Below are 26,438 nucleotides of genomic sequence, written 5' to 3' on the forward strand. Positions count from 1 at the left end.
GTAATTTTATATTTTATTTCATCCTTATCATTGTGAAATATGAATTTCAATTACAACTGTACGTAGTTGGAGAGTGTAATTCAATGATCACATAGTTATTTAATGACAACATCCTTAGATTTTCCATGTTGTTGTTCTTTGTCTCTTGACCTCTTTGACTTGTTTTGCTTTCAGTTTATACAGAACTTGCTGCCACTTTTCCACTCAGTCACAATGTTCATTATGTGTTTGTTGGCATTGATCTGTGTAATGTCTTTTGAGGTAGTGGCAGTCCATGCATTTCTGGCTAACCTTATCAAGACATGTATAACATACAACACAACTGTAACATTTTTCGCAAGTATTTGGTCGTCATCTGTGAATTTCATGTTTTATTTTCATTGTAACATTTGGTCTATTTTTGTGTGTCATATAGCTGCCATGAAAATGGTTTGACTGAAACCAGTTGTAAATAACAACACGCAGCACAGTGTCATGTGCTGTTTTGAAGTTTGTTCATGCTGTTGGTTTTTGCCAAAACAAAATGTTCATTTGATAGCAGACTGAGTGGACCTTGGGTTGTCCTGAAGGACTGGAACCAGGAAAAATCCCCACCTTTCTCCAGGATTGAACCTGTGACCTTCAGTGCCAGTGCCTAGTGCTCTACCTGCTAGACTACCATGACCACTCTAAAAAATGTAAGGAAGCAATTCACCTACCCAAGATAAATAACTCAAACAATGGAAAATCCAGGATGGAATGTCACAATACCGGAGAAGGAAAGTTGCTACTCACCATATAGTGCAGATGCTGAGTCGCGATAGGCACAACAAAAAGAACCTACACAATATACTCGTCCATCCTTACACAACCCCTGCTCTCAAACCCTTACCTCATGGCTCATACCCCTGTAATAGACATAGATTCAAGACCTGCCCCATACATCCTCCTACCACCACCTACTCCAGTCCCATCACTAACATCAACTATCCCATCAAAGGCAGGGCTACCTGTGAAACCAGTCATGTGATTTACAAGCTAAGCTGCAATCACTGTGCTGCATTCTATGTAGGCATGACAACCATCAAGCTGTCTGTCCGCATGAATGGTCAACAACAAACTGTGGCCAAATAACAAGTGGACCACCCTGTTGCTGAACACGCAGCCAAACATGATACCCCTCATCTCAATGACTGCTTCACAGCCTGTGATATATGGATCCTTCCACCAGCTTTTCTGAATTGTGCAGGTGGGAACTTTCCCTGCAATACATCCTACATTCCCGTAACCCTCCTGGCCTCAACCTTCGTTAGTCACTGTCCTCACCCATCCAGCCCCCTCCCTGTTCCCATTCCAGCACTACACAGCCGTCATTTCACTGCCACACCCAGTATTTTAATTTTTATTTCTCTCCTTTCTGCTACTTACCCCCTCCCCACCATCTTGTCACCACTCCCATGACGCAATGGTGCTCCTGCTTGCAGTGTAGTTTCAGCTCTCTGAGACTGCAGACGTGTGTGCAAGATGTGTTTGTTTGTGTGTGTGTGTGTACTGCTGACAAAGGCCTTAATGGCCGAAAACCATAATTGTGTGAATCTTTTTGTTGTGCCTATCACAACTCAATATCACCGCTATATGGTGAGTAGCAACTTTCCTTCACAAGATAAATAACTTTTCTTTCTTGGCATAATCCCGCAAAATGTAATGCAATGTGCAGTTTTGATAGGTCACACACACACACACACACACACACACACACACACACACACACAGGTGATTACTTCATTTATGCATGGTATCAATACTTTACGAAACAAATTGGTAAACAAGTGTAGATTGTTTAAATAATTGCATCACATTCTGAAGATGTCAAAAGGAAAATATACTTACTGACCTATGGCATCCTACATTCAATTAGGCATATATTAAAAGTTGTATTGAATACTAATTTTAAGGGTAGCTACTCAGCCCTCTTGTCTACTCTGCAAGAGTTTGACACACCCATTTCATATTGTTCCCACTTCAATGTCCACGCACACTTTTCATTGTGCAAGCCCACGCCACTTGCTGGTCAATTACTAGTGTTTCTTACTTGAGCTTGGGCATTCTGGTGCATACTTCCCACGATAGTACCTACCTCTATTTTTGGTAAGTTTCTTGCTTATAATCAATCTTTAATGTCCCTTCTGTATTTGCAGCATGTCAACTTGTTTGTGGGTATGACCTGTTTTCTTATTGTTGTTCCTGCACTACACTTTAGTATTCTTTCTTTGTCTGTTTTCATGCAATCTGCATGTTATGTGGGTTGCCAACAAAAGCTTCAGGTCACGGATTAGGCCAGCTTTTTATAGCATCATGTTTGACCCTAGGTTTTAATGGGATCCTATACACAGCAGTCAATTTTCTTTGACATACTGCTGCCACTCATCAACGTCATTTGTAAGATCCTGTATTTGTGTACAATTGATGTATAATAATAATAATAATAATAATAAATAGAACAATTTCGTGTGGCTCAATGACCTGGCGCAAGTCTTTCAACTGGGCAAGACTTCCAGCAAATCACGTGCCTAACTTACTACAGTGATTCCAGTGGGGAAAGGGGACCTACATGTCAACAAAAGAATTTGAACTACATGAAGTTACAAGTGAATCTTCACGTCACTGTGAGATGAAGGCTAGGTTAATGACAGACAAACCCACAACCTTTCGGTGCACTTGACCACTAGACCAACAGCCACAATACTTCTAATAACGACTAAGGGGAAGACAGATTCAGCAGCTTAAGATTTATATTGAATATCAAAAAGTCTATGATGAGCGACTTCACTTAAACATACTGACAACACACAGAATCAAGTCCAAACAGTGCACAACACTGAACAATATGCTTATACATTCTGCAAAATGTGCACGGAGAAGGGAGAATACCAACTGAAACAGATGTCTCGCATGACTTCCTGAGATCTATGAACTTCGATATGTATGAGGTGTGTGTGAAAAGTAACAATACTGACTTTTTATTTCCCAATGTTTTTATTTTCTTCAAACAGCAATAACGTCCACTTCAAAGCAGTTCCCTTCGGCAGCTATACACCACTGAAGGCGTTGTTTCCTGTCTTGGTGGTAGCACTGAAAGGTTTCAACTAGTAGGCTCTTTAACATGTTGGCAAAATTATTTTGAATGTTCTCCAGAGTTCAAAAAAGACGGCTAAGACATTTTTCAACTTTGAGGAAAGTAACAATCACAAGGACTCGGATCAGGCGAAAGGGGGCTGTGGAACAACAGGAATGCCTTTTGAGGTAAAACATTCTATGGCAGAAATGGCCATGTAACATGGGGTGCCATCATGATGCAGCATCCACTTGTGTGCAATGCCCAGTCTCAATTGATTCAAGCTATTCTTGAGCCTTCCAAGGACATATTTGTAAACACTTGGGTGACAGTTTGTTCTGGAGGAAAAAATGTTTTATGCACGGTACCCCTAGTGTCAAAAATGCACATCAACACAGCATTGTTTTCACCTTTGATTTGCTCATTCGAGCTTTTCTCGGTCGAGGAGATATTTCAGTGCGCTCTCCTCACTTTGCCGCTTTGACTAAGGATCATACTCAAACTGCCAGGATTCTTCACCCGTAATCACATTATTGAATCATTAGTGGTCATTGGGTGTCTTCTCAAGATCAACACATACGTTTCTTCGGTTGTCCTTCTGCTCAGTTATGAGGTTTTTCAGCACCATTCTGGCACCAACCTTTTGCACTTGCAAACCTTCAGTCAATGTTTGATGTACAGTAAAAGTGTTTTAAGTTTAATGGACCACCCATAATCCTTATTGTTAAGACACACATTTTATATTTCCATGTGTTTTTGAAGTTAAAGGTATCCTTGAGTAAGGTTCATCTTCAATACATTCTTGGCCTTCCAAAATGTTTCTGCCAGTGAAAAACTTGTTTAAATTTTTCAAAAGATCACACTCGCATATTCTCCAAGTTTAACACCAAACTCAATTGCGTAAAACTGCTCTAAATTCCACTGTTCCATTTTCACACACACACACACACACACACACACACACACACACACACACAAAACTTTACTGATAGTGCTCTCACAAATTAACTTGGACTCAACATCTGGAAAGCATGAGCACACACAGTACTGCCAAATCACTCAGTGTTGTCAGTCGCATTACTTTTCTCACACACCTTGTATATTGATTAAAAAGCCTAATGAGTGAAAGATTTTTTATAAACGGCTGCAAAGCAAATTGTAAGTTTTCAAAGCAGAACAATAATTAGCTAAAAATTGGGAGAAATAATGGAAGAATCAGGAGAAATAATGGAATAACCGGGAGGCAGGAGAAAAAGTGGGAAACTGAGACTCTCCCACCCACACCGGGAGAGCTGGTAGGTATGCTTTACAAAATTCTTGCATGAACAGCTCACTTTTGTAATGGTTATGGTAGAGCAATTTCTTACCGTCATGAGGCGTGACAGGTTGTAAAACTGTTCTGCACTGTACTGATCTCCAACACCCTTCTGTTCACATATTTTCAGCATAGCACAGCCCGCTCCTAATCGCAGCCAAGCCATTTCTGCTTTACTGTGAAAGATCAACAACAGTAATATAATTGTAACACAAAAGCAATAAAGACAAATAATAATGACAAACCAAAGATGCAGTGTTACATTATGAAGAACTACACAAACAATACCTTAAACTACATGTGATGGAACTGGCACTATTCAGTAAGCTACATGGTTCAATGCATTGTGTGTTCTTTTTACCCCTCTCAGTAACACTCAAATAAGTATTGCATGATACTTGGACCCAAAATCATTTGTTGCTTGCGTGTCAAAATTTCCAAAATTTTTTTCTTTTTGTCTTTCTTTTGGTACTTAATTTGGAGACCACTTTGATGATGCAGAATAGAATACAATGTTTTTGAGTAAAAGTGAATGTACAGTAGTTCTGAATCACCCTGCATATCACCACCACCACCACCACCACCAACAACAACAACAACAACAACAACAACAACAACTCGATATCCCCATCTTCATGAATACTCTACACTTTACCATGCATTACAGTCATCAATGATAAGCAGCAAAGTTGCCCTTGCATGTGTGACTTTTTAGGATTTCCCAGTGGATTGTTGCAAATACACTTCTTGTGTTTGCCTTTACTGCCTGATAATATTGTGCAAATCCCACAATATTTCATCCATGGAATTATTTGATATCTTCAGGTGGTGGTAGTTGCTGTTGTCACAACTGCAAGAGGCAACTGATGCCAAATTTGCAGTGGCCACTAAAATTATCAAGTGAGGAGCAGGAAATACGTATGCACAGGTAGATGCTCAGAGTTGGATGAAAGCAGTGCTCATAGTGACTCCTACATCTATCTACATCTACATCCATACTCCGCAAGCCACCTGACGGTGTGTGGCGGAGGGTACCTCGAGTACTTCTATCGGTTCTCCCTTCTATTCCAGTCTCGTATTGTTCATGGAAAGAAGGATTGTCGGTATGCCTCTGTGTGGGCTCTAATCTCTCTGATTTTATCCTCATGGTCTCTTCGCGAGATATACGTAGGAGGGAGCAATATACTGCTTGACTCTTCGGTGAAGGTATGTTCTCGAAACTTTGACAAAAGCCCGTACCGAGCTACTGAGCGTCTCTCCTCCAGAGCCTTCCACTGGAGTTTATCTATCATCTCCGTAACGCTTTTGCGATTACTAAATGATCCTGTAACGAAGTGCGCTGCTCTCCATTGGATCTTCTCTATATCTTCTATCGACCCTATCTGGTACGGATCCCACACTGCTGAGCAGTATTCAAGCAGTGGGCGAACAAGCATACTGTAACCTACTTCCTTTGTTTTCGGATTGCATTTCCTTAGGATTCTTCCAATGAATCTCAGTCTGGCATCTGCTTTACCGACGATCAACATTATATGATCATACCAGGAGCCAATGAGAGGCATTCCATGTGCACAGTGGGCAATGACCGTGTTACCAGATACCCTGTGGTTAAAAGATGAATTATAAATCTCTGCAAAGAGCTGTGTCCTGTCATGAAACAGAGGTTCTTGTTTCTCCTGTTTTATTTTAATGGCAGCCAGTCTGTATTCCAGGCAGTGCTTAACTGAAAACCTACATCCCTGTTGATTGTCTGCTGTACAGATATGTAAGGCCTCCTTAAGGACACAAACGCAGAATAATGACACTGAGGATTAAACTTCTGTCTTATTGTAAACATGCAATGTCTTGTGTTCAGGCAATGCTCCACTACCACTGATTTATTGGTCCATGATGGTCTTCAACATAATGTTGTTGCATGGTTCGACAAGTTTGCCCAGTATGTTTAATCTCATACATAAGATCTTAGACGACATAGCGGTTTTCCAAGTAATAAAACAGACTAGGAGGGACACCTGCCAAACTAAATTTTAATGCGAGCCCCATCTAAAAAGTTTGATATCACATCAGCAGAAAGGAAGGCTCTGCTTAACTTCAGAGCAGACGAAGACCTCATTATTTTATCTGCCGACAAGTGGAAAACCACCGTCCTTCTGTCACCAACTCCGTACAATGGCAAGATACAGGCACTGCTTGACAATTCTGCATATGCAAAATTCAGAGAAAAACTTTAGACCTTCTCAAGAGTTCTATTCTGACTATCATTATCGAGCATCTGCAACAACAGGCTGCAGCTAACTGAAGACTGTATGACCTACCGAAGATCCAAAAGAATGGGTCTTCTCTTCGCCCAGGCAACGCTGGAGCCACTACCTATTCCCTGGCTAAACGTCTTACTTCATTGTAGGGACCCCTTGTAAGCACACGTGATTATCACATCTGAAATTCAGAGACTCCATAGGATGACTGAAGACGCTTTAACTACAGCAGTCATATCTTTTGGTTAGCTTTGATTACATCTTTATTCGTGAAAATACCTCTACAGGACTCATTAGTGTTTATCAGCAGTAAGTCTGAGAAAGACATTGTGGCATTGTTTAAACATGTTCTTACACTCAATTTATTTCTTATTCAACAACTAGTATTTCAAACAACTGGATGGTGTTGCCATGGGAAGTTCTTTGTCTCCCATGGTGGCCAAGTATTTTATGGAAGACAATGAGGAAAAGGCACTGCAGTTAGCAAGTCCCCAATATGTCTGCTTCTGGCAGCTTGTAGATGATACATTTGTGGTGTGGCTTCATGGAGTACAGACATTACCTATGTTTTTTCACATTTGAACTCACTCCATCCGAGTATTCAGTTCACCATGGAAATGGAAAAAGATGTCATCTCATCATTCCTGAGTGTCATGGTTAGAAGAAAAATCGATGGTACACTGGGACATAGGGTCTACAACAAACTGAAGCAAACAGAGTTATATTTGCAGGCCACACACTGTCATCACTCCGCACAACACAGTAGCATTTCAAACTTTCTGGTATGTAGAGCTCATCTCGTCTCAGATACCGACATGTGGCAAAACAAGCACTACCGTATTTACTCGAATCTAAGCTGCACTCGAATCTAAGCCGCACCTGAAAAATGAGACTCGAAATAAAGGAAAAAAAAAATTTCCGAATCTAAGCCGCACCTGAAATTTGAGACTCGAAATTCAAGGGGAGAGAAAAGTTTTAGGCCGCACCTCCAAAGCGAAACAAAGTTGGTCCATTGTAATATGAAACACAATTTAGGTCGATTGAATGACGATACAGCCACAGTAGTTTGGTTCGAGTCGTAAGCTTAGCAGTTAAGCCTTACCAGGTAGCCATTGCTATGCGTCAGGCGCTCCGTCCATATTTATACCGGTACCCTTCCTTTTTCACGCGCTTCGTCTTGTTTGAATCAATTGCTTATATTGCTTTGATCTGATAAGTGTCGTTTTCTTTGTTATAGGCGTTTACGTCACTCTAAGCTGAAAATGCATTACTGTACTGTGTCATGCATTGTTTGTCTCATTCTGATAGTGCGTGTTTACGGCCTGTCGCCGCTCACGGCATGGCTTGCTTTTGTGCACGCTACCGCGCTTTAAAAAGAGAAGAAGAAGAAGAAGAAGAAGAAGAAGTAGTGAGGAATCGTCTCATTAGCGAAACAATGGCAAGAGACTGCTATTTGTTGTTACTTACACTGCTGCTTTTTTTGATAATGATCAACAAGAAACAAAGATAGTAGACTGCGTATGATAGAACATGTTCTGAACGAGAGTTAGGCAAAAATATTTCTGCGCTTGAAAATCTTGTGGCCGCTTCTTTAGTACATCAAATTCTGCACAGAAATTAGTCATCTTAGATTTAAAAATCTAGTCAGTTGCCGTGCTTCATTTCTGACTGTATCACTATTAGGCATAAGAATAATACGAATATAAGCATGACACGATACATATATTCTTCCGCATTTGCTGTTGTCTCACTCTAGTTTCGTAGTTTATTAGGCAGACAGGATTTAAATGAGACAGCAGCAAACACGAAAGAATCCATGGCAAAATGTTTATATTCGTATTATTCTTATGTTGAAGAGAATACTGCATGTGATTCACATTTCAACAGGTTCCTATTAGCAACCATCTCTTCTCACAGGTAGGAAAAAATTCAGAACGTAGAGTTGGCCGTATTGACAAACATCCCAAACAGTCTTGCCAGTTGGATTTTCGTAGTACATTGAAATTCTGCTACATTCGAAATGAACAATACGGAATTTGTATTTACTTCGTTGGATAATGTATGAAAATGCAGTGGTCGAAACTCGGGGCAGAGAAAAAAAAGCTCGTCTACCACTTTTTTTTTGTTAAAATTTATTAACTGACGCAGAGGTTTTGGCGCCAGTATTTATCTTTGTGCTTACAAAGTATGCCTGTGTAGCGCTACATATATTCGACAACAGAAGTTAGTTGTGGCGGCACCTACCAACATTTTTCAGAACTTCCGTTTGCTTTGCACTCGATTCTAAGCCGCAGGCGGTTTTTTGGATTACAAAAACCGGAAAAAAAGTGCGGCTTAGATTCGAGTAAATACGGTAAATCATTTGAAAGATATAAAGGCAAGCGAGTGTGCTGGAACTTACCCCAGTTCGCATCTACTAGCACAATGCCATCATAAAGCACCTGTGCATAGCTTACAAAGTATTGCACAATAATCTAAGAATGTAAAGTAGCTTTTCCAAACTTTGTCAATATATGCTTCAGTATATTAATGTTTAAATTGTTAAATCACCGAGTAATGAGTTGAATGTGTTTCCCTAAATAATCGTTTTAAATGAAAAAAAAAGTGGCACTAAATAATACAGCTAGAAAGCCCAAAATTGTTTAGAATGTGCAAATGTATCTAAAATCAACTGTTTCAAGTCTCAACTTGATTGGAGCTATAATTTGGTCAAAACTGGTGTTATTACGAAAAATTGAAGGCACTAAATATTAGACTTAGAAAGATGAAAATTGGTATGAAGCATCAGTTTGACATAAAAAACTTAACTATGTGACCCCATTTAGGTACCTCTAATAGTTTTCGAGTAATTTACTGGAAACTAAATTTGGAACAAAAACATCCTCCTCTGTAATAGATTAAGTATCATTTATATTAATGATAGAAAGTTTGATTACAGCACCTGATGAAACCCATTAAATAAATAATAAAGCTACAAAAAGTTTCAATACTTTGATGTAAATAACAATCAATACAAGATCTTTTTAAGTTGCAATTCAGAGGTCATGTTGTACTGTTAGTTCTGTTCTAAAAATTCTAGCCGGCAAAGTTTAAATGCAGTCGAGTTGAAACTTCCTCTGTAATTAAAGCCAAATTTACTCCATTCATATAAAAATTACGAAGGTTGTAAATTGATTCATGACAGAGTTATTATATAAAATGTGCCTGAGAAAGTATTCATTTAGATGCTGCTACCTGGGCGTATAACAGATGACAACAGATGTTCCCTTCGTCCATCCACTGTGCTCATATACAAATATGGCCAGAAAGGCAGTAGAGATAAGCACTTTGCGCCCAACTATCAATCAGACCGCAACAGTCAAAAACGGGCTTACGCGCCGCCTCAGATGACATCACAGCCAGTCTGCAACTAAACTCATGTTTTCAGTACAAACTGAAAGTAAACTCATGAGGATTGTACTCCATCCTGAAACGCTTAGATTTCATGGAAGTAATTGTTTGTGTGCCGCCTGTAATATTAACAAAACCGCTTGGCAAGTGGTGAGATGATTTTTCACTTTTGTGGCAAGCAATTAACTTTGATTGTTAGAAGTCAGGGCGAAAGATCATTTAATTGAAACTTACAGTAGAGTTCGCCTCTGCTACTAGTGCTGTTTATGAGAGGAACATTATTGTTATTGTCAGGCACATTATAATGTTTTGCGTCTGAACTTTTTCTGAATATAACTGAATTGGTTGGAACTCAAAACTTTTATTTATAATCGTAGTTCCTGATACTACTGAGTAAATAGAAATATTTCTTTCTGTGACAAGAAAAAGAATGTGGACTTGCAGGCTGGAAATTATGGACAGTATGTTCTCCATCACTTTCTGTCTGACCGCAAAAATAGTTTTCAGGCTCTCGTAACAGACGGCGACAGGATATAACATAATTTCCTAATTTTGTTATCCAACCCACTGTCCCACAGGCTGTTACCCAACCCGCTGTCACACAGACTGTTTGCCTGGTTAGCTGCAACACCTAAGAATGGTCTTCAAGCAGAATAGTTATTCTGCAAGATAGATATGCAATGTATTTTGATCAAAGCAAGTTTGATGCAGAGATGTAATATATATCCAAAGGCACTCACTACAACAACATTCTTGCTGTATTTTGTCTTCAAGAACAGAAAGAATCTCAAGAGACACAGAATCAAGCATGTTTTCCATCTTCCAGCAAAAACATCCCATGCCAATAAGAGAAACCTTATATTGGGCAAACTTGTTGAACCATGCAAGAACATGATGATCATCATACCCCTATGGGTCAACCTGATAAATCAGTGGTAGTGGAGCACTGCCTGAACACGGGGCATTGCACGTTCTACAAGAAGACTGAAGTTCAATCCTCAGTGTCACCGTTCTGAGATTGTGTTCTTAGGGAGACCGTACATATCTGTACAGCAGACAATCAAGAGGGATGCAGGTTTTCAGTTAAACACTGCCTGGAATACGGACTGGCTGCCATTAAAATAAAACAGGAGAAACAAGAACCTCTGATTCATGACAGGACACAGCTCTTTGCAGAGATTTATAATTCATCTTTTAACCACAGGGTATCCGGTAACACAGTCATTGCCCACTGTGCACATGGAATGCCTCTCATTGGCTCCTGGTAGGAGTCACTATGAGCACTGCTTTCATCCAACTCTGAGTGTCTCCTTGTGCATACATATTTCCTGCTCCTCCCTTGATAAATTTAGATGTTGCTGCAAATTTGGCATCAGTTGCATCTCGAAGCTGTGACAACAGCAACTACCACCACCTGAATATATCAAATAATTGCATTGATGAAATACTGTGGGATTTGCACAATATTATCAGGCGGCAAAGGCAAAAACAAGGAGTGTATTTGCAACAATCCACTGAGAAAGCCTAAAAAGTCACATGTGTTTGTTGCCCTGTCTCTCCTAGTAACTAGAAAAAAATGCATTTTCTTCACTGCTCATTGAGCAATTCTCAGTTTTTTAATGGTTTTTATAAGTTAGGTCTATGTCTTACTACCGTAAGTCACAATTGGTAACAGGTACTGATATTAAACTTTTTGATTTAGACACACTGTAATTTTCCTTTTGAACAGAATTTGGTTTGCTAACAGCACTCTAGGTTATTTTTACTCTCCTGTTTATTTCTTTTGCTGTCCAACCAGTCACAGTCTTAAATGTGCCTAAATATAAAAGGCCACCAACTAGTTCTATAAGTCTGTTGATAATCAGTGCTATTTTCTTTTTTGTTGTGTTGATGATACATTATTTTAGTTGCATTATAATTGATTTCAAGGTATATTTTCAAACTCTCTCTATTAAATTTTGCACTGTTGAATTTCACCTACAAACGGCGTTAAAAAGGTTTTGCACAGTCATTTCTAATTTTTTTTATTTTTTGAAGGAGGAGAATGAAATTTTTTGTGAACACACTTGGAACATATAGCTGTAAGTTGGTATACAAAAGTATTTTCTTTTATTTACAGGTGAGCCATAATGGACTATGAAGTAGATGTCAGGTCACGACAATGGTCGGTGATGGAGTTCCTCTTCAATAGTAGAAACACTGTTTTGACAGTGTCATTACTCAGGATGAAACATGGTTGTTTCTGTCCAAACCTGAGAGCAAAATCCAATCCATGGAGTGGCGTCATCCGCGTTCCCCTCAGAAGAATAAACCAGCATGAACAGCAGGTAAAAAGATGATGGCCTCCTTCTTCTGGGATCAGTGTGGTGTTATTTACATTGACTTTTTGGAACCTGGCTCCACAATTAACCGGGACTGTTACTGTTTGCCATTGGACAAACTGCACCGTGCCATCAAGACACACAGACCACAGCTTCAGCAGCTCATCAGACTACACCATGACAATGCCAATCCCCATACAGCCCTTATGACGCAGGAGAAAATCAGGAATCCTCCCTACATTCCGGACTTGGCTCTGTCTGATTTTTACCTCTATGGTCGTCTGAAGGCCCACCTGCATGGTAAAACATTTGATAGTGAGAAAGACCTTACTTTCTGTGTCAAGCAATAGTGTAAAAGTCAATCCCCAGAATTTTACCAAAGTGCATTTACATCATGGAACGAACGCTGTGCCACATGCAACACAACTGATGGAGGCTACATTGAGTAGGCTCAATGTACAGGGTGATTCAAAAAGAATACCACAACTTTAGGAATTTAAAACTCTGCAACGACAAAAGGCAGAGCTAAGCACTATCTGTCGGCGAATTAAGGGAGCTATAAAGTTTCATTTAGTTGTACATTTGTTCGCTTGAGGCGCTGTTGACTAGGCGTCAGCGTCAGTTGATGCTAAGATGGCGACCGCTCAACAGAAAGCTTTTGGTGTTATTGAGTACGGCAGAAGTGAATCGACGACAGTTGTTCAGCGTGCATTTCGAACGAAGTATGGTGTTAAACCTCCTGATAGGTGGTGTATTAAACGTTGGTATAAACAGTTTACAGAGAATGGGTGTTTGTGCAAAGGGAAAAGTTCTGGACGGCTGAGAACGAGTGATGAAAATGTAGCATGCATCCAGCAAGCATTTGTTCGCAGCCCAGGAAAATCGACTCGCAGAGCTAGCAGAGAGCTGCAAATTCCACGATCAACTGTATGGAGAGTCCTACGAAAAAGGTTAGTTATGAAACCTGAACGTCAACTACCCGAGGCGATGGATCGGCCGCCAGGCAGCCCGTGACAGAGCACATCACTGGCCTCCAAGAAGCCCTGATCTTACCACCTGCGATTTTTTCTTATGGGGGTATGTTAAGGATATGGTGTTTCGGCCACCTCTCCCAGCCACCATTGATGATTTGAAACGAGAAATAACAGCAGCTATCCAAACTGTTACGCCTGATATGCTACAGAGAGTGTGGAACGAGTTGGAGTATCGGCTTGATATTGCTCGAGTGTCTGGAGGGGGCCATATTGAACATCTCTGAACTTGTTTTTGAGTGAAAAAAAACCTTTTTAAATACTCTTTGTAATGATGTATAACAGAAGGTTATATTATGTTTCCTTCATTAAATACACATTTTTAAAGTTGTGGTATTCTTTTTGAATCACACTGTATATCTAAATGTTCCTAGTATGATCAAAAAACATTTCATTCTCCTTGTGCAAAAAATAAAAAAAAATTATAGACGACTGTGCAAAACCTTTTGAATGCCCTTTGTACAACAGAGGCAAACAATACAATGTAACCAGCAAAACCAAGGTGGTTCAGGTAAGATCCATTACCAAATAAACTTCTTTTATTTTCCTTGTTTAAGTATCTGATTCCTTCCTCTGGTCTCCTGAAAAGACTTTTGGCAATATGGAATCTTTGCACCTGTCTATACTTTCAGTGACAACAGCATTGCCGCAGAGGATACACCGGTTCCCGTGAGATCACCGAAGTTAAGCACTGTCGGGCATGGCCGGCACTTGGATGGGTGACCATCCAGCCGCCATGCGCTGTTGCCATTTTTTGGGGTGCACTCAGCCTTGTGATACCAATTGAGGAGCTACTCGACTGAACAGTAGTGGCTCCGGTCAAAGAAAATCATCATAACGATCAGGAGAGCGGTGTGCTGACCACATGCCCCTCCTATCCGCATCCTCAACTGAGGATGACACAGCGGTCGGATGGTCCTGATGGGCCAGTTGTGGCCTGAAGACGGAGTGCTTTATACTTTCAGTAAAACCACATAAACAAAACTAGTCCACAGGTAAAGATGACACATTAATTACATTATTGTAAAACACATTCCAACAGAGCAAGAACACTACTCTATTGAAATCCAGCCATCTCTGATGCCTTGTCCTTGAATTATATTCAGGACCAAAAGAATAAATATATTATACTAGAAGTAGAGATAAGCAGCTGCCGTATATTTCTACTCTGGTTCTGATAGTCTTTTTCCCTGTAGCAGAATGCAAATCGACGTTTCTAATCTTGATGTTATGTACAGCTGGAACTAAATTTTGGCACTTCCATTTACTTATGTAAGGGCCATCCAGAAAGTAACTGCATGTCCACACACAGCCAATCATACCCGAGATCTCCTACAGGGTTTTCGATAGGTGGTTTTTGATCATCCATCATACAGCCTGGATTTGGCACCAAATGACTACATCTTCCCAGTAAAAGACATGTGACTACACTTTGATACTGACGCCAAACTACATGCTGGGATAAACCAGTAGCTGCAATTGCAGACATCAGGTTTCTACTGTGGTGGTATTGAAAAACTTTTCCTTAAATTTGAATGGTGATTATGTAGAATAGCTTAAGAGGGCACGTTTCAAATGTATACAACAACACTTCATTTTTCCATAAGTGTTAATTCTTTTATTTCACAACATCTGTTACTTTCCGGATAGCCCTCATAATATAGCCAAACACACACAGAATAGTTAATTTCACATCAGAGTTGTGACAAAATAACTTAGGGTTCGCATTATGTCATGCGTAAACCATTAACAGTTTGTTGTTTTAGTTTGACTGGGTATTCATTTTATTTCAGTGTTTATGCTGTTTACTTTGGTGCTACAGGATGCTAAAAAAGAGACACAAGCTGATCAAAGATTGTTTCTTCTTTGTTGCCAGTATGAACCTTGTTCAACTGAGGACAAAACTGGTTACGGATTACAACAAAGAGCATTCATTACCACACAGTACTTCAGCTGTGCCTGTTATTCGGGACTCAGAATGCCCACACCAAAAAATAAACTAAGATGCACCGAACTAGTCCACTATCAAGCAACCGTAAGACAAGTTCAAAAAGACAAAAAAATTTTACAGATGCAGCCAAAAGTGGTCAATATAAAGTGTTGACAGCAGAAAATTGACAGAGATGAAAGCTGCATATTCATTTTAAATCCCAGTGCCTAGCCTCACTGTTAATAGTTACAACATGGCATTGCAAAAGTGAAGCACAATCAATACAGAATTCGTGCTGTTTATGAGCTGTTATTTTAAGGCAACGGAAAATGTTTAACTTTCTTTCAGTGTTTCAGGTTACTCGTAATGACTACTGGTTTTGGTCCGACAAGGTATGGTTCCACTTTGATGGAAATGTGACTGCACAAAATTAACACATCTGAGCCACACAAAGCCGACATCAGCTGCACTAGTTCCCTCAGTTCAAACAAGGAGTAAGTGAGTGGTGTGCAACGTAACATATGCACATATTCTTCAGATTTTTTCGCGGCACAGTGTATAGTGAGTGCTACATATAAATAGGGCAACCATTTTTAAACACTATACCAGCCACTGACGTGGTTTCCGAAAGACAACACTATGGCTCCTACAGCCTGTAACATCATGACTTTCTTGGATCTGTGTTTTCACTGAGAAGTGATTTCAGATTTCAAAAGGCTTGTGCCCCTCCTCCCTCCCCAGTATCTGATTTACAGCCACCTTCTTCTTCTGGCACTACCTGAAGGATGCCAAGTTCACAGCCATTCACGTTATTTGATTTTTAGACATTGACCACACCATGTGTGATTTTATTTCAACACATACACAGACTTATTTCAATGTGTTGTGTGTACTTGTTGTGCCAATGACTGTTATGTTTTTGTTGCATTATTATTAAGGATCCCATTGTATACTATTCTTTACACACTGCTGTATGGATCATAATATGCTGGAAGCAAATAATATAATTTTTGTTTGATTAATATGATAATGCCCTAACTAAATTAATTATGAGTAATTTTAAATGACAAAAATGTTTGTTTCAAATAAATGACATTCTTGGACTGAAAACTGATCTCATTCACAATACCCACAGTTTGTAATTAAACATACGTGCACGTCTACAAACCTGTATCTGCCTTGCTGCAGAAGGTCACCATCATGCATGACAAATGCATTCAACATACGAAAAGTTTTCTGAGCAGAGAGCACATCTTCTTTGAGGCCCAATAGCCAACGAGCCATTGTTTTCATGCCTTCTAGTTTACACCTAGTTTCCTCTGGCAACTGGTCTTGCAGACACCAGTTCCCCAATGTGCAGCTCACAGAATCGCACTGAGGTGCTTCTTTCACAAGCAACTCTTTCACAATCTGAAATGAAAAGTGAGCTTATGAACTCAGCTGCTCATCAATGCAGCAAAATTATAACATAAAACCAATTTTATTTGAACAATGGAATGAGCAGTGGTAGCCGTTTAGTTGAGGCACCGCACACGGTATTTTCAAACGAACTATTCTGGCATTCAACTTAATCAATTGAAAAACCTCAGAAAGGCAAAGTCTCAATAAAAACATTCTCCCAAAGGTGTGTTTAATATCTTAACCAATGTGCCACCTCACACTGTAGGAAAATTCAGCGTCAAGTTTCCACGATATATTACGTAAACAAATTTGTCATAGCTTTACTCAACACAGCAGAAGCCTAAAGTTTCCTTAAGTAGTATTCTACTCTTTACTGATTTAGCTCAGTCTTTCACAGCACTGCATATTTCTCAGAATGCCCCTCACCAGAGTGTCACTTTACTTTCTGCATAATTTATTAAAAGGTCCATGTAATTGCATGCACCTTCTCTTTTAAGATAAACTATGAGCATATGTATGAGGGTCACTCCAAAAGAAATGCACACTATTTTTTTTAAATCCATAGTTTACTCTACATGCTTGAAAGTTGTACAGTGTGTAGATACATCCTTTAGGAACAATATTTTCATTTCTCCACATAATTTCCATCCCTCTCAACTGCCTTACGCCATCTTGGAACCAGAGTCTGTATACCCGCATGGTAAAATTCTGGACCAAATTCTGCCCTGTTTGGCAGCGTGCACAAGGGAGTCATCATCTTCAAACCTTGTTCCCAAAGAGACGGTAGTCACATGGAGCCAGGTGAGGACTGTAAGGCGGGTGTTTCAGTGTTCATCCGAGTTTTGTGATCGCTTCCATAGTTTTTTGACTGACATGTGGCCGTGCATTATCGTGCAACAGCAAAACATCCTGCTTTTGCCAATGTGGTCGAACATGACTCAGTCGAGCTTGAAGTTTCTTCAGTGTCGTCACATATGCATCAGAATTTATGTTGGTTCCACTTGGCTTGATGTCCACAAGCAAGAGTCCTTCGGATCGAAAAACACCAGAGCCGTAACTTTTCCAGCAGAAGGTATGGTTTTGAATATTTTTTTCTTGGGTTAATTTGCATGATGCCACTCCACAGATTGCCTCTTCATCTCTGGTGAAAAATGATGGAGCCATGTTTTATTACCTGTCACAATTCTTCCAAGAAATTTATCTCCACCATTCTCGTACTGTTCCAAAAGTTCACTGCATACGGTTTTTCTTGTTTCTTTGTGAGCCACTGTCCACATCCTGGGAACCCACCTGGCACAAACCTTTTCTAACGCCAACACTTTCAGTATTCTGCAACCACTTCCTTCTCCTATCCCAACGTAGCATGACAATTCGTTCACTGTGATGCGTTTGTCAGCAGTCAACAATTCATTAACTCTCTGCACATTGTCTGGAGTGTGTGCAGTACTAGGCATGCCGCTGTGAGGACAGTCCTCAATATTGCTGTGCCCGCTTTCATCACATAACCTGCTTGCCCACCAACTAACTGTACTGTGATCGACAGCAGCATCTCCATACAACTTTTTCAACCTCTTGTGGATGTTTCCCACCGTCTCGTTTTCACAGCACAGGAATTCTATGACAGCATGTTGCTTCTGATGAATGTCAAGTGTAGCAGCCATCTTGAAGACATGCTGTGATGTCGCCACTCATGGTAACAGGTTGAGCTAAGTTTGAAAACAAGTTGGAAGGATGTATCTACACGGTGTAAAACTTTCGCACATGCACAATAAAAACCGTATTTATACAAAAATAGTGTGCATTTCTTTTGGAGTGACCCTCATATTTCCACAACGTGTGGTTGACACTAGCTTTTCATTTTGAAACTGTGTACTGTTATCACAAATAATATTTAAAAAACTATGTTGGATTGTCCTTTAATTTGTTTACCACATTTCAGTTGGACTTAATGTATTGCTGACCCACTGAAAAACAAGCATCCAGCTACAATCAAAATGAATAAGTATGTGAACTTACCTTCCTAGATACTATGTTCTTTAGATGAACTGGATATCTGTCAGGCAGGTTATAAGCGATATGCCCCAGAGCTACTATGGCAGTTCGATAATATTCTGAACTTTGATTCAGATTTGATTTAACTTTCTGCAAATAGACAAAAAGTATTAAAGAACCATATGTAGAAATGAGATCTACTATGTTCACTAATTTTACAATCATGATAAGAAAAAGATTTTGTTATGTTCTGTAACATCATTCACAATTTGCCAATGGTTCAACGAGCTACATCCACTTCTAAGGCCTGCATGTTTCTTTGGATGACGAAAAAAATGCAGTCACTTTTAGTGAATACCAAGTACCTTATGGAGAGTAGGTCAACAAATTCTTTAGTTTTCACATTTCATCTGTCTCCTTTCTTGTGATGCAGAACAGTTAAAGCACTGTTCTAATTTTGAGGAATTGCCTTAATCCATTGGAAAACAAGATACTGATTACACCCACATTCATATATCAAAGAACAGTTGTGTACAAATCAATGAAAAATGTTTCCTTTAGAATTAATCAGGATAGTGGTGGTCAGGTAAGGAGTTAAGTATCACAAAAAGTATTCCCAGTGGTCATACATGATGGGATATGCATTGATGAAATATCTCAACCACATCAATTTGCTGATAACACTGTTCCATTTGTCTCAAATGCAGACAAACTTAAGCAAAAAAATGGAAGAAGTTAATGGGTCACATTTGAAAGTATGCCTGGAAATTAATAACAATAAGACCAAAACAAAGCATAAAATATACTTAAAACAGTTGAAATTAACAATGATGATTTGATGACTTTTTGTACTTACACAACTGAAGACAATTACTTCATAGGTAGTAAACGAAACACACAATTGTGGCAGTAACTAATATGAAACAGAAGTGGGAGAGACTTGCAGACAAGTGAATGTCAGTATATAGACCAAACAAGTTTTTGCTGAATTCCCAGTCAAGAAAAGACCCATGATGACAATCTTCTGGAGAGTGCCTAGGGAGCATTAGAAACATGTAGGAGCAACATGGATACATAAGGCTGAAGCCCATTAGGCATGAAAAAGTCTAGAGGAGACCTTTATCCAGAAATGACTGTTGAATGGTTGATAATGATTATGGTGATAAGGATAGATAGATAAGATAAGAAATTTACTGCAGGGAGATGGCTGCAGATGACTGGAGAGAACAGACCCTTTTTAAATGCTTCAATTTTTCAAAGTACCTTGATCATTAAGAAAGGGAGGACACAGCATGTTATATTGGATGGAGAGTCATCATCAGATGTAAAAGTAACTTCAGGTGTGCCCCAGGGAAGTGTGTTGGGACCCTTGCTGTTCATATCTTATATTAGTAATCTTGCAGACAATATTAATAGTAAAACCAAGCTTTTTGCAGATCATGTAGTTATTTATAATGAAGCACTATCTGAAAGAAGTTGCATAAATATTCAGTCAGATCTTGGTAAGATTTCAACACGGCGCAGAGTGTGGCAACTTGCCTTAAATGTTCAGAAATGTAAAATTTTGCACTTCACAAAACGAAAAGAACATAGTATCCTATCAGTCACTGTTGGAATAAGCCAACTCACAGAAATACTTGGGGTAACACTTTTTAGGGATATGAAATGGAATGACCACAAAGGTTCAGTCGTGGGTAAAGCAGATGTAGACTTCAGCTTAATGGTGGAATACTTGGGAAGTACAATCAGTCTACAAAGGAGATTGCTTACAAATCACTCATGCAAGTGGTTCTCGAATATTGCTCAAGTGTGTGGGACACGAAGCACATAGGACTAACAGGGGACATTGAACATATGCAGAGAAGTGCAAAGGACAGTAAGAATGGTCACAGATTTGTTTATCTGTTGGAGCGTGTCACAGAGACAAGGAAGGAACTGAACTGGAAGAATACTGAAGATAAACATAAACTATTCCAAGAAAGTCCATTAACAAAGTTTCAAGACCCAGCTTTAAATGACGACTCTAGGAAAGAGAGCTACAAGATAATAAGCACTGGGAGGACTATATGGGAAGTGAGATACATATTGAGAGGGGAGTAGAGATGAAGTGGTGGGTTCTTTTAGTTGCAAAAGAGGAGGAGGAATCAGAGTTATTAGCAAATAGGAATAACAAGATAGCAGAAGATGTAGTTTAAAAAAAGGGAAATACAGTTGTTCTGGGAGTGAATGATTGGAATTTTTGGTGAGATAGGTGGATGAAATGAAACAGTTTCCTGAAGCGCGCACGCGAGAGTGAGTGAGTGAGTGAGTGAGTGAGTGAGTGAGAGAGAGTGTGTGTGTGTGTGTGTGTGTGTGTGTGTGTGTGTGTGTGTGTGTGTGTGTGTGTTTTGACTTTATGAATACTCACATTTTAAAAGGAATGAATGTGGATAAAATTGCTAAAATTGTTGCACACAGATGTTGAAGGTGAGAATGAGAGGCAACAAGAGAGAATATTTGAGGAGGAAGGCGAACCAGAAAGTGAGAGTGAAGAGAAAATGGAATTTGTTTTTGATGAGGACAGTGAAATGAAACAATGTTGCAATCTGAATCTGTTGGATAGATTGGGAAATATGCAGACTATAGGATTAGTGGTGAGTTATTAGATGAACAGAAAGAGAACCATTCAGTCATCCAAGCTCAAACACAAAGTGTTCCCATGAAAGCTTTGCTAGGGAGCAGAAGTGAGGTTTGCGGGAATTCACAGGCACGATATGAGTCAATGGCTATGCAGATGGAATTGTAGGGTACCAGGAAATTGACAAAAGCATTTAAGTAGGAAATTTCATTGCATATTTCAATATTGGGACAAGCAATCAAATTTAGATTTCTAGTCATTCTTGGGTTAAAGGTAGAATTGCTTTTTAGGGTAGAATTGATCAACAAATTGAAAAGGAAAACTGACTTTTCAAACAGGGTATTTTGTTCTGATTTAAACAGGTATGTTCAGGAGGCTCCATTTTTTGACCAGGTAGATAAAAATGAGATGGAACTATCTTTAAGATGTCTTCACTCGGAAACAGGGTATGCTGAAGGAATATGGCTCAAGGGACAACAGTGCTGGGTGGCAAGAGAAAATGATCATTGACAAAGAGAAAGATATATAAGAATTTACAGACAGACAGTGTAAAGACCTAAGAAATGACCCGTTTTGAGACAGGAGGTGTAAATGAAACATGGAGGAGATGTTACAAAAGTTACAAGGAACCACGTACTTAATGCCATTAGACATTACTTGCAGGTACTGGAACATAAAGAAGTTTTCAGAGAAATCAAGAAAACACACTGCCTTCCTCCACAAAGGAAAATGCTATCTATTTCAGGTGGATGAAGTTTTGGGTAGGGCTCTGTTACGTCAGGTTAATGATATTTTTATCCTGACTAAAAATTGGGAAGAGCAATCTAATTTGTTGAATGATGCACTATCTGTTTTGCTTGTGGGGGGGCGAAGGGAAGGAAAAAAGTGAAGCTTTTGGGATACATTACTGAGGGTATGATAGTACCAGATCCTGAGTAGCTGAAAGCTTATACGAATTTACAGTGACCATAAACCAAAAGCAATTGAAAACAATGTTGGGCCTGTTTGATTTTGATTACAAATTTGTGAATGGGCATTTATTTAATGATTCCTACATATTGCAGCAGCTAAAGAGGAATGACACTTGAGTGTGGATCAAACTATGTGAAGAGCAGTTTGAAAGACTGAAGGAGGAACTGCTCATCAGCAAAATACTATACCATCCTGATGTCAGTATACTATTTTGTATCTCTACAGACACATGTGGTGATGGACTGGGGGTGGAAGAGTGTCTCGGACAACTGCATCTGGTAGTCGAATATTGTCAGCAACAGAAAGGAATTATAGTCAGTCCAAGTTGGAAGCCCTCACTGTGTGTGTGTGTGTGTGTGTGTGTGTGTGTGTGTGTGTGTGTGTGTGTGTGCGCGCGCGCGCGCGCGCATTTGATGGAGGGGGGGAGAGGGGGGGGGGGTGGCTGTTTACAGTGTAACTTACTACTGTGTTCGCATGAAACTGATGGCTATGTCTGTGGTAGCATAGCATCACCTCGCAACAGGAGAAGCTAGTTTACATGATTCTCTCTGAAAACATTAGGGAAGCTGCAAGTCTAGGTCCCAAATGCAGGAGGGTCTACCTGGACAAAAATTCTCTAATCTTTGTCAGTGAGGATGGGAACAGCAGACTGGCTTACAGAGATGGTGCCCAAGATAGCTCAATGGGAGGAGGTAAAGCTGCTGGTCAACACACATATCAATTTGGATACCTAAGCTTCCTGAGGATGTTCCTCCAAAGATTCTATTTGTGAATGTACGTGTGCAAAACCAGAAAGGCTTGACAGATGACTGGAAGGTAATCAACAAGAAGGTTCCATAGTTCTCACAAGTTACTGTAAGTGTTGCAGATAAACCTGAAACACAGTAAGGTGGCAACTGCCGCCTTGATGCGCCTTCCAGGAAGACAGGTGGACATGCCACTGATCCAGGAACTCTTTTTATACAAAAGGGGCATATCAGGCCTACTAGGAACTGGAGGTAAGCTGATTTTTTTTTAAAAAAAACTCATTTGTGTCAAGAATGGAATTTCATTCAGACCGATGGCAAAAACTTCTTTTCCAGGGACTTAGTGACCGTAAGGATGTAACAGCATGAGGAAGGATGCACGAGGGAATTTGTATTGGTCTACTTACAAGGGCAGTGCTCATCCTCCCCAGAAAGTAAAAAGACTTGTGGATAGATGCTTGCAGTTGAATGAACAACTGTTGGATGGTTCTGATGCCAATGCCCGCAACCTGGTGTGAGGAAGGAGTGACATCAACAGCAGAGGTGTGTGTCTACTGGAATACCTACAAGAAAACAATATAGACTTCTAGAAAAGGGCTAGGGAACCTACCATCAGGAACAGAAGAAGGGAACAAATAACTGACATAACTATGGGTCCATCTTAATGGGCAGTTACATCAAAAAATTCACATGCAGATGGCGCCATTCTTATCTGACATCTGTATCAAGTTTGCAGTTGAAATGAGCATTAAACAGACCATGGATTATAGGAATCCTAGGAAAGCAGACCGGGACTCATATACGAAAGCCCTGAACTCTTACTTAACGGAAGTCAAAATTTTGATATGAAATTCAATAGATTTAAAGGAAGTGGCAGGTAAAGTGACTTCTGTCATTATGACCTCATACTTAGAAAACAGTACGATCACAATACGTGCAAAAACAGTACGATCACCAATACATTCACATACATAATTATATCTTGGTGATACAACGTCTTGGGATTTTGAACGAAGCAGGTAAGAAGACTGCAACTCTGTAAGAAGGAAAGGTCAAAGAGCAAAGCATAGGGAGGGAGTCCCTTGCCAAATATGACCTTGCTATAAAGCAAGAAAAACCATCATCCTGGAAGGTATTCTGTGAGGAGACTGAAGGTACAACTGTCAAAGCCACCAGACTTCACAAAACCCTGTCAAGAATAGCAACTAGTACAGGAGGCGCTCTATAAAAGGAGGGTGGAGGGTATACAAGGGCAGCGTATGAGACAATGGATATGCTCCTCAAGACTCTTCCCTCAATGCACTCTAGCAGATAGCACACACGTACATTCAATCGCTGTGAAGCACTGGCTTACAGGTAACAAACAGGACAACTGGGAACCTGCTAGAAAATGAAATTACTTCATGAAAATCCAGTGGGCAGTGGGATTATTACAAGTGTCACCAAGCTGAGACAGAAGCTTTCTGGCTCTGCTGCCATAAGCAGGAGATAAATTCATCAGACTTCCATACAGACTGTTCAGAGCCATTCTAATAGCACGAGTTATTCCTAATGCTTGGAGGACAGTGAAGGTTGTTTTCACTCCAAAGCTAAGGAGAATAGATCATGCCAAGGATAAGGATATGAGACCAATCAGTCTGTCCTCCTCTCTTCTACACACATCAAAAAAAGTTTTGCATCACCCCTGTTCCCCGAACTCCTGAAGATAGAAGTTGACTGGGGATATTGTATCATAGACACAGTCCCTTTGTTTTTTCAGAGACGTCACTAAACCCGCCCAAAGATGTAAACAACCAAGCATGAGCAGTGCCTATTAGACAGAGGGGGTCCGACAGCTGATCAGTCCCAGTCATTCCACCAAGAAGGAGGTACACAGCTCGTGTTGTCTGCAGTTCAACCATGCCTAGACGGTCAATACCGCGGTTCAACTGTGTCCGCAATGTTACTTTGTGCCAGGAAGGGTTCTCAACAAGGGACGTGTCCAGGCATCTCGGAGTGAACCAAAGTGATGTTGTTCAGGCATGGAGAAGGTAGAGAGAGACAGGAACTGTCAATGACATGCCTCGCTCGGGCCACCCAAGGGCTACTACTGCAGTGGACGGCTGCTACCTATGGATTATGGCTCGGAAGAACCCTGACAGCAACGTCACCATGTTGAATAATGTTTTGATGCAGCCACAGGACGTCATGTAATGACTCAAACTGTGTGCAATAGGCTGCATGATATGCAACTTCACTCCTGATTTCCATGGCGAGATTGTTCTTTGCAACCACGATACCATGCAGCGTGATGCAGATGGGCCCAAAAACATGCCAAATGGACCTCTCAGGACTGGCATCACATTCTCTTCACCAATAAGTGTCACATATGCCTTCAACCAGACATTCGTCATCGGCAGCATATTGGCGAGGCATTCGTCTTCATGGGCGACAACTCGCACCGCTATCGTGCACATCTTGTGAATGATTTCCTTCAAGATAACGACATCACTTGACTAGAGTGGCTTGCATGTTCTCCAGACATGAACCCATCGAACATGCCTCGGGTATATTGAACAGGGCTGTTTATGGACGACATGACCCACCAACCACTCTGAGGGATCTACGCCGAATCGCCGTTGAGGAGTGGGACAATCTGGACCAACAGTGCCTTGATGAACTTGTGGATAGTATGCCACGACGAATACAGGCACGCATCAATGCACGAGGAAGTGCTACTGGGTATTAGAGGTACCGGTGTGTACAGCAATCTGGACCACGTTCTCTGAAGGTCTCGCTGTATGGTGGTACAACATGCAATGTGTGGTTTTCATGAGCAATAAAAAGGGCGGAAATGATGTTTATCTCTATTCCAATTTTCTGTACAGGTTCTGGAACTCTTGGAACCGAGGCGATGCAAAACTTGTTTTGATGGGTATTGATAATAGTAAACATTGTTACTGTACACGTTAGTAAAGCAGTTTACCTGAGGTTCCTCTACATGAAAACCAACACACTTATCAACCAAGCAAATCAAAGCTCTGCTTGATGCTGAGGGGGCAGTAAGCAAAACAACCTCCGAATCCATGGGTACAGCTGCAGAACCAAGGACAGAGCTGCAAAAGAGTATGGCATTAAGACCACTATATGAAGGTGGATTAATACCATGCTGAGTAAATGAAAGGTAGAAGCCACCATAGTGAATGAGAAAATGATGATGAACAGCACCAGAGGGTGTCCGCAAGGAGATGTTTTGTTTCTACTATCTATCTATATCCGAATCCCGCTCCAGCTACTGCTGGGTCTGGGTGCTGACGAGTCCTCTCCATTTGGCTCGGTCCTCCCAAGACTTTTCTTTCTCCACTTGCTGCCAGGTCACACCTCTCCTTTCAACA

General features: G+C 40.3%; 1 protein-coding gene across 3 annotated transcripts in view; it reads right to left on the minus strand.

Annotated features, from left to right (window-relative positions):
- Window positions 1–26,438, minus strand: part of LOC126092587 (sister chromatid cohesion protein PDS5 homolog B-B) — a 177,438-nt gene that overhangs the window by 52,469 nt on the left and 98,531 nt on the right. For all 3 annotated transcript variants that reach the window (XM_049908278.1, XM_049908276.1, XM_049908277.1), the window contains exons 15-17: window positions 18,754–18,879; window positions 16,505–16,746; window positions 4,462–4,585 (exon numbers count right to left, since the gene is read on the minus strand). In XM_049908278.1, the coding sequence (XP_049764235.1) occupies window positions 4,462–4,585; window positions 16,505–16,746; window positions 18,754–18,879 (492 nt within the window). The remainder of the gene's footprint in view (window positions 1–4,461; window positions 4,586–16,504; window positions 16,747–18,753; window positions 18,880–26,438) is intronic.

Source organism: Schistocerca cancellata, chromosome 7, assembly GCF_023864275.1.
Source record: "Schistocerca cancellata isolate TAMUIC-IGC-003103 chromosome 7, iqSchCanc2.1, whole genome shotgun sequence".
Lineage (NCBI taxonomy): Eukaryota > Metazoa > Arthropoda > Insecta > Orthoptera > Acrididae > Schistocerca > Schistocerca cancellata.